Source organism: Agelaius phoeniceus, chromosome 17 (genome assembly GCF_051311805.1).
Source record: "Agelaius phoeniceus isolate bAgePho1 chromosome 17, bAgePho1.hap1, whole genome shotgun sequence".
Lineage (NCBI taxonomy): Eukaryota > Metazoa > Chordata > Aves > Passeriformes > Icteridae > Agelaius > Agelaius phoeniceus.
The window spans coordinates 9,515,556-9,528,334 of NC_135281.1; the positions used below are offsets into that span (position 1 = coordinate 9,515,556).

Consider the following 12,779-nt stretch of genomic DNA (forward strand, 5'->3'; position numbering starts at 1 on the left):
GGGAATTCCCAGTGATGAGGGTGGAAACAAGAGATGACGAGGTGGGGCCCAGAGAGAAACCCCACAGCCAGGGCAGCACTGGTGGCTGACACAGAGTGCCCCGGTGCCCTCAGGAGCTGTTTCAGAGCTGAGAGCAGCAAAACAAGCTGGGATAACAAAGCAGAAATTAAGGGACCCATTTCCAGCAGAGGGGTGTGATCTTCAAGAGTGGTCTCAGAGGAGAAGAGTCTGAGTTGCTCCAGCTGAGATTGTCCCCATGGCTCCTGAGGGCGTTTGTGGTGGGAACAGGGGGACTCCAGCTGACAGTGGGAAATCCCAGTCAGGGAGTCACTGACATTTTCTGGGAAAGGGCAAGACGTGAACAGGAACCCTTCAGGCAGCCCGTGGGTGCAGCTTTCTGCTTGGGGTGGAGAGGTGGGCAGGGGGAACCCCTGGGGATGGTGGGACCCCAGCCCACCCCAGACTGCTCCATGGGATGCAGCCACATGGTCCAGGTGCTCTCACCAACCCCTGACACTGGCAGGGAGGTGGCAAAGAGGGGGATGTGGGGGTGATCCAGGCAGGGAACTGAGCACCCTGAGGATGCTCCGGATCCATGCCTGATGTCAGCCCCAGCAGCTGCACCCACATCCCCTCAGCTCATCCCCACTTGAGAGTCCCTGTACCTTCCCCAGCAGCCACGGTGGTGTCTCAGAAAGAGGAAGTGTCACCCCCAGCATCCCCCCGCCGTGTCCGGGGCTATTTTGGGTCTGGAGAAAAGCGGAAGGCAGCACCGGGCGGGCGATGCCCTGCAGCACACAGGGGCCAGTGGTGGGTGGGGAAAGAGGAAGCCCAACATCGCCCCTCACCCCCTTCCCACCTGTGGCATGAGGAAAGAGGATCTGTCTCACCTGAAGCATTAAAGGTTTTTGGGGGCTTGGGTGGTTCCCAGGGTGATTGCAAGGGATCCTCCAAAGTGTCCAGCTCCCCATTCCTGCCTTTGTGAACCAGGGGCAGGGTGCTGGTGCACACCCTGTTTTTAAATGCTGGTTTTTGCTCTTAAACGTGTGTTTTGCCACCAGTGCCCAGGTAAATGGTAAATGTTAGCCCTTGTGGCTGCGTGTGTGGGTGACCCAAGGAAAGGTCAGGGATGTAACCATGAGTGGGGGCTGATGCTGGTGGGGTGGATATGGATGGAGGGATGGAGGGATGGAGGGATGGAGGGATGGAGGGATGGAGGGATGGAGGGATGGAGGGATGGAAGGAAGGAAGGAAGGAAGGAAGGAAGGAAGGAAGGAAGGAAGGAAGGAAGGAAGGAAGGAAGGAAGGAAGGAAGGAAGGAAGGAAGGAAGGAAGGAAGGAAGGAAGGAAGGAAGGAAGGAAGGAATGGACAGTAAACGGATGGGCAGATGGACACAGGGATGGACGGACAGGGTCCTGTTGCACCCACACTCTGCACACTCTGCATGAGGCCATCCAGCTGTGCTCCTTCCCTGTTGCACCCCCGGCTGATGCTGTCCCCAGTGTGAGCCCGAGGGGTGGGACATGCCTGGGGCCCAGTGGGAACGCGGGCTCTGCCGTGGGGGGAGGACAAGAGGAGCCAAAGGCTGGCCGCGGGCCATCACCGCCGCCTCTCTGCCGGGCAGAGATAGCCCCACCGGCCGCCCCTCCTGCTCGGGGGATGCTCCATCAACACCTGGCGCCTGGGGATGGCTCCGGGCCGGGGCAGGGCGATAGGGGCTGTATCAGCCGGCGCAGGCTCCACTGGCACAAGGAGCAGGAGCTGGCTCCGCTGGGCCCCTTCCAGCCGCGGGGAGGAGCGGCGGGAGAGCAGAGCCCGGCGGCTGTGCACGGGCAGGGAGGGAATCTAGGTCAGGGCTTGCTTTAAAAGGGGGCACAGAGCCCAGAACGCGGCGGCTTCCAGCGAAGCCACGGAGCAGCAGCGCCTGCCCGAGCCCGGCGCAGACACCGGGAGCTGGAGCTGAGGAATGTCGGTGCTCACCCACCGGGAGCATCCCCATCCCCATCCCGGCGCTGCTCCTCGTGTGCGTGGCCGTTCACGCAATTCCTTGCTTTGTCGGGGAACGGGGATTTGTAGCTCTGGGCTGGAAAACAGCGTGGTGCCCGGGGACATGCCCTTTCCAGAGACATGGACACAGGGAGATGCCGCTCACCTCCCAAACGAGAGGGTCAAATGGCCCCCTCCTTCCCCTCCGCCTCCACACGGCTGGAAGGGCGTCAGCGCAGGGAACTCACCCCATGCCTGACATTTCTGCATTCGCCAGCAAACGGCCAAAAAAAAAAAAAGCCCCAACCGAGCAAAAATCCCGGTGGCAGCAAAAAGGGAACCGGGGAGAGGTGGAGGGTGCAGAGCTGTGGCTGCCAGGGTGAACAAACGCCTCCACATTTTGTCCCCCAGATAACTGCCCAGCTCTGGCAGAGCCCCAGCAGATCCGAAAACACAAAAGGGATTTTATTTTTCCCCTCTCCCCAAATTCAAGATTGCTCTGCACTTCCCAACACCTTTCAAGGTCTTGGGATTGGGGGATGATTAAGTTGGCACCACAATGCATTTAATTAAAAGCCAGCGCCTGAAGGTGGAGGGAAATCAGCTGCTGGAGCAGGGGATTTTTGGAGGGCAATCCCGTGAGGCACAGCCCGATCCCTGGCTGTTCAGGGAGGCTGGACTTGGCAGGGCTTTGTGCCTGGCAGAGCTGGCAGAGGCCACAGCAGTCCCTGGGAGCCGCAGCCCCCCCGGCCCCTCCTGCTACTGCCACCTCAGGGCCAGATTTTTCAGGAACTCGGGCTCTGGTGAGCTTGGAAAAATCCAGATTTTTCTCATGGGCTCAGCATTCGGCCACTCCCTGGGTTTCCACTGAGCTCAGCTTTGAAATGAGGTGTGCACCAAGGCTCCAAAATTCACAATAACCCCTTAAAAAATCCCCCAAATAAAAAGTTAAGCTGTTAAGTGCTCCCTGTCCTTGCAAGGCCAAGCAGGCGGATGGGTGTCATGTGCTGTGCTCCAGGAAGGGCATTTCCAAGAGCTCTTGTGGGTGCTAACCCTCTGCTCGGGTGGCCAAGGTGCTGATGGAAAGGGCTCTGACAAATTCCATTTCCCTATCTATATTCACTTCCCTTTTCATGCCTCATCCTGGGGAACCCAAAGAGACAGGGGAAAAGGCTCTGAAAATGAAACGAGGCCCCAACCCAGAGGGATTTTCAAGGAAGGGATTGCAAAACAGTTGGGAGCGGAGAGCCCAGGGCTTCCCTGTGCCCTGACGCAGGTCTCAGACCCAGGTGGGACTGCAGGTTGTGCTGCCATCCACGCCCAGCCCCTGCAAAGGGAGCAGCAGATTGTCACCAGAGCCGGGCTCTGCCTGCAACAGGCACGGGCCAGACCTCCCCCTCCTGCCACTGCTTCCCCTTCGATGTCACTGCAGGTGGCACCGCGGCGATCCGGTTTTTGAGGCACATTTGGAGCCTGATCCCTGCAGCTGCACACCGGGAGCAGGCGGGGGGTCCCTGTGACCGGGCACCCGGGGCGGGCGGGGGGTGCCGGGAGGGCTCCGGGCACCGCAGCCACCGCCGGACCCAACGGGAGCCCCGAAGGTGCGGGGACAGGCAGGGCGTCACCGTTCTGAGTGATCGGCGCTAATGAACGGTGGGAGGCTGGGGCGGGAACGGAGCTCGGGGATCGTACAGGGCAGGGCAGGGCAGGGAATTCCCCGGTGCCCTCCGCCGGTGCTGCCCCATGACCACAGTGCCCCGTGCCGGTGCCGCCTGGTGTGCCGGGCCGTGCCCGCTGTCCCGGTGCTGCCCGGTGTGCCGGGCCGTGCCCGGTGTCCCGGTGTCCCGTTCCGGTGCCGCCTGGTGTGCCGGGCCGTGCCCGCTGTCCCGGTGCCGCCCGGTGTGTCGGGCCGTGCCCACTGTCCCAGAGCCGCCCGGTGTGCTGGGCCGTGCCCGCTGTCCCGCTGCCCCGTGCCGGTGCTGCCCCCTGCCCTCCGGCCGCGCTCACGGCACCGCCCGGCCCCGCCCGGCCGCGCTGCCCCCTCCATGACGTCACCCCGGTGTCCGGTGCGGGGGGCAGTGACACACGTGTCACCGTCACCGTGGCGACGCGGCGCTGACGCGCTGTGCCCGCGACCCTCCCCGGAACGGGCGGGCGGCGCGCGCTGAGCGCGTCACCGGGGGCGGCGGCGGCGGCTGGACGGGCCCGGGGCGCCGCCATGGAGAGCGCGAACCAGGGTAGGGCCCGGGGGCTGCTGCGGGCATGGGCCGGGGAGTGCCGGGCACGGGGGGAGCCCGGGGACGGCGGTGCGGGAGCTGCCGCTGCCGTGATGGGGGAGCGGCCCCGGGCGTGGGGAGCGGCCCCGGGCGTGGGGAGCGGCCCCGAGGATGGGGAGCGGCCCCGAGGATGGGGAGCGGCCCTGAGGATGGGGAGCGGCCCCGGGGGTCTCTCCTTGGCTCCGCTTCCCTCACCGCGCCCCGTGCCCACCCGCGGAGCCGGGCACAGCGGCTGTGAGGCCGCGGAATGCCCGGCTCTGCCCCCGGTTCCGATGGATGCTCGCGGAGGAAACTCCGGCCGAGGTTTCTGTTCCCGTCCCCTTCCCGCAGCTCCGCCGCCCCCCTCCCTGCTTTGCATAACGCGCCTCGCCTGCCGCTTGCTTATTCCGTGCCCTCTGCTCCTTGTCTGCGACAGATATCAACCTTAACTCTCCCAACAAAGGTCTGCTGGCGGATGCCATGACAGATGTTCCCGTGGATAACGCGGCCCGGGGCGCTGCGCCCGAGGGATTGACTCTGGCCGAGGAGGAGGAGCTGAGAGCCGAGCTCGCCAAGGTACGGGGGGCTCGCCTGGGCAGCCTGTGCCCCGCTTGTGTTCTGCTGGGAAGGAATAAACAGGAGCCGCAGGGGCAGGACTGGGTGTTTTGTTGTTGGGTTTGGTTTCTGTTGTTTGTTTTTGGTTTTTTTTTTTTTTTTTAATTTCGCAGTGTTACCTTTGGGTCTCGGAGGTAATTGTTGAAATGCACAAAGCTGGCAGATACTTCAAACGCTGCCGTGTGTTGTTTGCTCTTTCCCAGAACAGCCTAATTTAGAGCTCTAAGGAAATAAGTGGCTTTTGATACCAGGAGCTCAGTGTAGGATTTTAGTTCCATGTGAAGCCAGAAAATACTTCAGGCAAATACTAAGCGAAATAAAACAATTTTTCCTTAGGAAACTGAAACATTGGTGCACTTAATGAGCTTTTCTTCCTCCCTTTTTCTCTTTAATATTTATTGCACTTTACAGGCAACTATTTCTGGTGCCTATACACTTTCAAAGAGCTGAGGGTTTACAAGATAGCATCCTAAAGTTTGAGCACCTTTGGTTATCATTTCTGTCTGATATGTGGCTGAAGATAATTGCAGCTGTTTCTCCGTGGTCCTTTCCTTCATGTGAGAATCCTGTGGTAATTCCTTGACTTGCAGGTTGTGGCAGGGGAGGACTTTGCTGCTCTGGGTGCTCATGCAGGGCTTGCTGAGCTGCAGCTAAGGCAGAAATGAACCCACTCTGCCTGGAAACAGCTCCAGAGTGCTTTGAAAGTGTTGTAAGAAAGATCTCTGAGGAAAAGCTCTTTGCTTTAAAGACATCAGAGGAAAAGAAACATAAGATAAAATCTTAGTTAATAAGGTTTGGCGACTGAATGGTGTTTACAGTTGAAATTACAATACAAGGAATGGGTTCTGTTCATCTCAGTGTCACTAAGTCACAGTGACTTGTATAGAGGTGAAGTCTGAGTGGCCTCCCATTCCAACACAGTTCATGTTGAGTCGAATAATTCATCTGATGTTCTTCCCAATTTGTAAAATTAATGTTAATGAAATTGTTGATAGTTTCAAGGGAGGTAAAAATCTGTTTTAATTTAGTTTTTAACTAAACTGTGATTTGAGACAAACCTCTGCCTTTCTCTAAGGTTGAAGAAGAAATTGGTACTCTCAGACAAGTTCTGGCTGCCAAAGAGAGGCACTGTGGGGAGCTGAAGAGGAAGCTGGGTCTGACTCCCTTGGATGGGCTGAAGCAGAACCTGTCCAAAAGCTGGCACGATGTCCAAGTCTCCAACGCGTGAGTGTTGCTTGTGCCACCTGTGTTTAACCAGGGCTCTGTGTGACACCTCCCAGCTGGGTATTCCAGAGCTCTGTTCAGGGCCTGGAGGTTTCTCTTCTGATGGGTTTATGGAGTAAAAGACACCTTAAAAAATCCTTTTTATGTCTGCATAAGCTGGATTTCCATATCTGTGATCAGGATAAATTGTTGCTGGCTGCTCTTTGCCATGGTGTTAAAAATCTGGATCACACTTGGTGTTAAAAATCTGGATCACACTTACTGGTTCAGTTTGCCCATTTCTGCCTGTTCTTTGAGGCACAGGCAGCTGCTGCCTTGTTCTGAACTCAGGCTCAAAGAGAAATGCAAGCAGTTTCACAGCTTGTGCCAGTTCAGAAGCATTCCCTGGGTTGTATAGCCTGAATTAAAAGCCTGCCCTTCCTAGGATAAAAATCTGTGATATTGATGTGCTTCACCAGTCATCTTGTCCTAAATACATGAAGTGAGACCGTTCCTGAGCAGGCATTAAGGGTATGGTTCCTGCCATGCTTGACAGTGCCAAAAGGAGGGTCCCTGAGGTAAGTTTGTCCCTGCACTGGGTGTCAGGGACTCTGGGTGCCCACAGACATCATTCAGGCTAAAAAGTCTCCTGTAACTTAACTGGGGTTTGGAGTTAATGATACTGCAGAGCAGATTGTTGAGCTGTTGATCTTGCTGTTTATTCTTTTCCCTTTTTCCTCATCTTCCCTCCTCTGTCCCTGCCCTATTTCTGTTATTCCTTTGTCACTGGAATCTGTGTCATTGTCTTCTAAAAAATGAATATTAAAGTTATATTCATTAACACTTTCTGTTTCTAGTTATGTGAAAACATCTGAGAAACTTGGAGAGTGGAATGACAAAGTGACACAGTCTGACTTGTGAGTGCCTCGGGCTCCTCAGCATCACCTTCTTGTTCCTTGCTGCCTTTCCTGATTTGTGCTGCTCCTTGTTCTCCCAGGCATCAGGGCTTGCTTGGGAGCTGGAGGCAGGGTGAAGCAGGATTGTTACTTCCAGCATGCCTGGCTTCCAGCTAGAAACATCCCTCAGTTGCAGAGGAGATGAGTAAATGTTACTGCCATCGTCTCTGTCATGGTCTTGCAATTGCAGGAGAAAAATTCCAATCAGTTACCAGACCACATTTTGAATAAAAAAAAAAAAAAAAAAGGAGGGGACAAAAATGTAACCACAATTTCCCTTCAGCTGGTAATTAGTAGGTTAGTCTGTTGTTTCAGGTGTCTTATTAGTGAACTCTACCTTTTCTGTGAAACTATTTCTCATCATGAATGTGGTAGGAATCAGTTTGACTGCTGCCTTTCTGTATGGCCACCTGGGAGAGAAGTGGCTGGAGGTGCTTCCCCATAGCTGGAATTAGGGGCTGTGCAACTGCCAATGTGTTCATGGGCTTCTGAATCTGCTGCATTGGTGTGTGACCCTTTCCCAGTGTCAGCACTAGAAATCCATGAATTTTAATCTTTGCTGTGTATCCAGGCAGGTGACAAATGCAGACAAAGAGCATCTGGCTACTTTTGCTTCTGGAATATATTCTTTAATTATATTAGAGCTCCACTGATATTAGACACAAATCATTGATTCCTGCTGCATAGCTGAACTTAAGGAGCCCTTGGGTGCTTTCTGTGCTGAAGCTTCTCTCCCTTTGTCTTGTGTTGAAGGAGATGATTTAGCTAAGAGGAAAACATGAATTGGGACCATCACTTCATTAGGCAAGGTGGCACTGATGTAATTGGGGCAAGTGAATTCTGGGTGATAAGTCCCCTCCTTTGAGCACCTCTGTGTTCTGTCTGAGGTGGGAGCAGCCACCTTCTGCAGTGTGTGTGTTCTGTACCTCCAGAGTTAGTTGTCACAGCCCTTAAGGTACTGTTTTTGTATAGAGAAACATGATTTTTAAAGATTGGAAAAACAAAAGTTTAATTGTTTGTCTGGTTCCTGCTGTATTGGTAAAATACATCTTTGGGTGTGGCTGTTTGATTTTTTTGGCTTTAAGATCAGTTCACTGCTCTGTGCTTTTAATACAGACCAGCAACAGAACATGTAGGAAGGGAGCAGAAGATGCAAAGTTTTTCATTTCCTGACACCTTTTAAACTGCAGGCTTTTTTTCTTTGTGTTCAGTGTTTGAACATGCTTAAACAAAAGAAACTGGGGCTTAGGTGTCTCCCTGCCTCTCAAGCAGTTCTTTTCCCTCTGGCTGTACCAGAAAGGCTGAAGCTGTTGTCAGAGAAATAGAGCCTCTGATACTGTAAGTGTAAAGAGTCACTAATAATGTGGAAAGTGTCAGAAGAAGCATCTGTAGTGAATCTTGGAGCTGTCTCTAACCTCAGTTGTGTTTGTAGATATCTTTCAGCCAGCAGCACACTGGAGGACTGGAATGAAAAATTAACTCAATCAGAAGCGTGAGTGTCTTAACCTTCAGCCTTAACAAATGCTTTCCTCTGCCAGTCTGCTGCCACTAACTGTGCTGTGCCTCTGCTCCCAGTCCTCTGCTTTCACCAGATCTACCTGGACATTTATCTTTCCTAGCTTTTAACTTTTTTAACCCAATAAATGCCTCTGCTGGGAGAGGAAGCTTTTCCTCAGGTCAGTATCCAAGGGATACTCTATAAATGCCTGCCTGGTCTCAGGAACTGGCTGGAACCCCTGGCTAGCTGAGACCTGTGTGCCACACATTACACCTTCAGCTGAGGAGCTGTGGAATAGCCAGACTGCCTTTCTTGTTACCCCAACGTGCTCTGCAAGGAGCAGGAGCTTTGCTTTCTGCTGTGGTACCTGATGAGAATAGAGCTGTAGGGTCCAGGGCAGCTTCCTGTCATGTTGGGACCACAAGTAGACTCAACCAGCTTAAACCTCACAGCTGTTCTACTCCAGTTGTTAAATGCAAATCTCTCTTAGACATGCTCTTACTAAATGCCTGAAATTAAATTCTCATCTGGACTAAATTATGGAGGGATATTATGGAAGTTGGCCTTTGTCCTTCTCACTGTGCATTTCCCACAGCATCTAGGGCGATCCCTTGCAGTGCTGGAGTGGGTGCAGGTAGGTTTTGTCATTATTTTCTGAGCTGATTTAACTGGGGAGGTAGGTCTTAGATATGAGCCAGCTTTTCCTGTTCCCTGGAGTGGGTATAAAGTGCAGTCCTTGGAGCTGGCTGGTTATCAAGCACCATGTGTGAATGCACGGTTTTCTTCCTAACACGGGTGAAAGAGGAGCAGAGATAAAGTGTAGAAGTAGCAGAAAGAACTTTAAAGTATGCAGGTCGACTTTCAGCTGTGTTTTCTAGATTAAGAAGCTGTAAACTGTCACCATTTCACTTGCCAAGTAGAGTAAGCTTGGTTTCTGTGCTTGCTGTCAGTGGCTGACTCCAGCAGAGTTCAGAGTCCCTCCCTGGGTGTGCCTGCAAGAGCAGAAAGCTTCTAGTTAGATCTGTTTCCTTGTACTTCATAAGCACAGAAATGTGGAGGAAATGTGCTTTTGTGGAGCACTTGGGGGCTGAAGAGCTGTGGCACCTTTGCTTTCCTGCTTGCTTTGGCACTGGACACAGTGACAATTGGTGCTGGCAAGGTAGAGACTGAAACAGGGACATGAGGGGGATTGAAACAGCAACATTTCAGAAATCAATCAGAGTTTCTACTTCTTGAAAGTTTAGTGAGTGCAAAAAGGCAAGTTCAAGAAGTCCAAGGGTGAGGTTTCATTCATATATTTTGGGGTTTTTTATGCAAATAAATTGTCTTTCCTGTTTCAATGCTGCTCTGCTCTGTAACTAACAAGGCTCTTGAGTGAGCTGGGAATGGACCTGACTCCTGACCTTATGGTGCTTTTGCATGCTGTGGAATTTCCTGGTGTTTGCCATTCCTGGCCACAGACTTTCCCTCTGCAAGCAGTACATAAACAGGGAAAAACCCACCCCAGTCTGTTCCTAGAGCCAGCTTCACTGTAAGCAGAATGTGAGGTGACTTACACAGTTTGTGTCTTTAGCCAGACAGCTCAAATGGTGATTGCTGGATGAAAGCAAGTGAGAGGAAGCTGGTGTTAATGGATAAAGGAGCATTTGAGGATGGAGGTTTCACTCCTTCCTGTCAGGGTTTATAGGAGAGGGGTGCAGTGAAATGTTTGAATATCACAGGATGAACAGCGCAGGGCAGAGATCATCTCTGCAGCTTCTGCTGCAGCCAATTGCCTGTGAGTAAAGTGGGGTATTAGCCAGAGCTTATATTTATTACTCCCAGATTTGGATTATTCCATTGTGCTTTGTGCTGGGGCTAAGAGAAGAGAGTGCTTGTGAATTTACACCCATGGAAAACCAGACTGTGGCACTTGCAGGAGAAGAATTGCAACGTCTAGGTCAGGGCTGGGTGTAGTTGAGTTGCATTAAAGCCTTGTATAAGCTGATCCCTTGCTGTCACAGCTGCAGCTGCACATGTGTGTGGTGGCAGTTCTGGGTTACAGAGCTGCTCATCTCCCTGTGCTTCCCTGGCTCTGCCTGGCAGCAGTGAGGTGTGTACGTGTCTGTGGGAGCTGTGGGTGCAGGACTGGGCTGGCCACCTGATCCAGCTGCTGCTTTTTTGTGCTTCCAAGTTTATATTTAATCCAGATCGTTGCCTTGATCTAGATTGCTGTGCCAGCACAAGCAGTTGTGCTGGAGGAAGGAGCACACTCAGGCAGAAGGAGCAGCACCCAAGTGCTTGTTCTTTGGTTATATTAAAAATCCTGCTGTCAGGTGAGGAAAACACGATTGGAAAATCTCTGGCCTGCTGAAGCTGGGCATAACACCTGGAATTTTGCAGTATGAATGGCATGATGGTGTCTTTTGAGGCTGTAAACCATTTCTCAGTGCTGAGCTCTGAGAGCCAAGCAGACCTGGAGTCAGCACTGCATACTTTGGTGAGCACGAGGTCTTCAATGCTTGTTAGGCAGCTGTAAATCAAACCCCATGACAGGGCTGAGCCAGGGAGGAGCCTGGCTGCTGAAGGCAGGGCTTGAGATCCTCCTCAAACACCATGGTTGCAGTAGGAAGGCAATCCTTGTATGAGATCAAGCAGCCTTGGTGCTGATCAGTTCACTCCTGAATTGTGCTGAGGTGCAGAAAATTGTGCTGTGCAGAGGCAGTGTTGAGGCCTTGGTGTTGGGGTATGCTCAGGTTCTTCTGGAGCTCTTGACTTCAAGAAGAATTGGTCTGAAAAATGGAATTACAGGAATTATAGGAGTTACAGGAATTCTCTCTTGAGAAGCAGGAAGAAGGAAGGAAAAGCTGATGCAGTTTTGCCCTGTTCTGCCTAAATCTCGTGTGTATTCGTGATTCAGACATACTTGGCTGTGGTATTAAAAAAAAAAAAACAAAACCCAACATGTTGTAATTGGAATTGCTCAAATCCAGTTCTGGTGCTGTGGTGCTGCCCATGCATTTCTGCCTGGAGAGAAGGAGATGTGAGTAAGTCATCTGTCACCGTGGTGTTTGTAGCCAGGGCAGCTCAGGCATGAGACAGCATTAGGCTGTTTATAAAACCCTTCTCCTAAATGTCCTCACCAGGCAAAAAAATAATCTCAAGCTGAAATACTTGGAATAAGAAAAGTTTAAAACATTGAACTTGTTTTCCAGCCTGAGTCTTTTCTTTGTAGTCTGAAGAATGACATAAATCTAGATGTTAATCATCAACTGTAGAATAGTTTAGAGAGAATGAATTAATGAAAGTGACACAAAGAATCTTTGTTCCTGAGATTAGTCTCATCTGGAGGAAACAAAGGTTCTCATGTGTCTCCAGCTCAGGTATAAACTCAAATAATCAGCTGACAAATAAAAACTGTCAGACTTTTTACCTATTGTGGTTAATGGTAACTGATAGGAAACTTCTCTACTAATTTATTTTCTAAACTGCTGCTGTAGAGCTAATGCTGATTCCTGCATTTCTTTTCTATATGGGGATGATGATCTTGCTTCTTGCCTCTTTCCTCCAAAACATAACTCCACATCAAGTGCTATGGCTTCCTCAAGGCTGAAAGGATAGTTTGGAATGGGTTCCTAGATTTATTTTCTCCATATGAAAACATGATTGCAGAGCAATTAGGCTGCAGTGCTGAGGTGTTAGAGCTTCTTTGTGGAAGATTGGATTTGCTTTGTTTTTTAGCAAATATTTGTTAGATTTAAGAATATATGGTCAAAAGTAGAAGGTGAGAAAAGGTTAATGAAAGGTTAATCCTACACTTGCTGCTTTTGTAAAACTTCAAGTATTTGAGTATATGCAAATCTGGAAGTGGCTCTTTCAGTGAAGTCAGTGCAGCTCACTAACCCAGCTTCTTTCCTTTAATATGGGGTCCTTTTTCAAAATGGGGGGGGGACACTTTTGGATCCAACTCATTAGTTCAATTTATGATTTTTTTTTCCATATAGTTATAAGAAGACCCAGGAAACCCTTTCCCAGGCAGGACAGAAGACTTCAGCAGCCCTTTCCAATGTAGGTTCTGTTATCAGCAGGAAGCTTGGTGACATGAGGTAAGATTTCTGCTTTGCACTCCAGGGCTTTGATCTTGGTTTCAAACAGGAATGGGACTTTAGACAATAACCAGGCTTTCTTCCGTTTTTCTGCTTAGCTGGCAGCACACTGCTGTTGATGGACTGCCACCTTCTGTGTGGCCCTGTGCATTGTAGCTTAGGACAGATTGAACTCTTATT

The 12,779-nt window shown here is 51.4% G+C and overlaps 1 protein-coding gene across 7 annotated transcripts in view; it reads left to right on the forward strand.

The window, feature by feature from the left end:
* The window catches only part of TPD52L2 (TPD52 like 2), a 39,032-nt gene that overhangs the window by 18,911 nt on the left and 7,342 nt on the right, over nt 1-12,779 (forward strand). For 4 of the 7 annotated variants that reach the window (XM_077187225.1, XM_077187226.1, XM_054644409.2 and 1 more), the window contains 6 exons: nt 4,169-4,224; nt 4,679-4,818; nt 5,933-6,081; nt 6,918-6,977; nt 8,449-8,508; nt 12,498-12,599. In XM_077187225.1, coding sequence (XP_077043340.1) covers nt 4,206-4,224; nt 4,679-4,818; nt 5,933-6,081; nt 6,918-6,977; nt 8,449-8,508; nt 12,498-12,599 — 530 coding nt within the window. In that variant the 5' untranslated portion in view covers nt 4,169-4,205. Of the gene's footprint in view, nt 1-4,168; nt 4,225-4,678; nt 4,819-5,932; nt 6,082-6,917; nt 6,978-8,448; nt 8,509-12,497; nt 12,600-12,779 lie in introns of those variants that run through there. The other 3 variants (XM_054644407.2, XM_054644414.2, XM_054644405.2) reach the window with 2 other exon arrangements.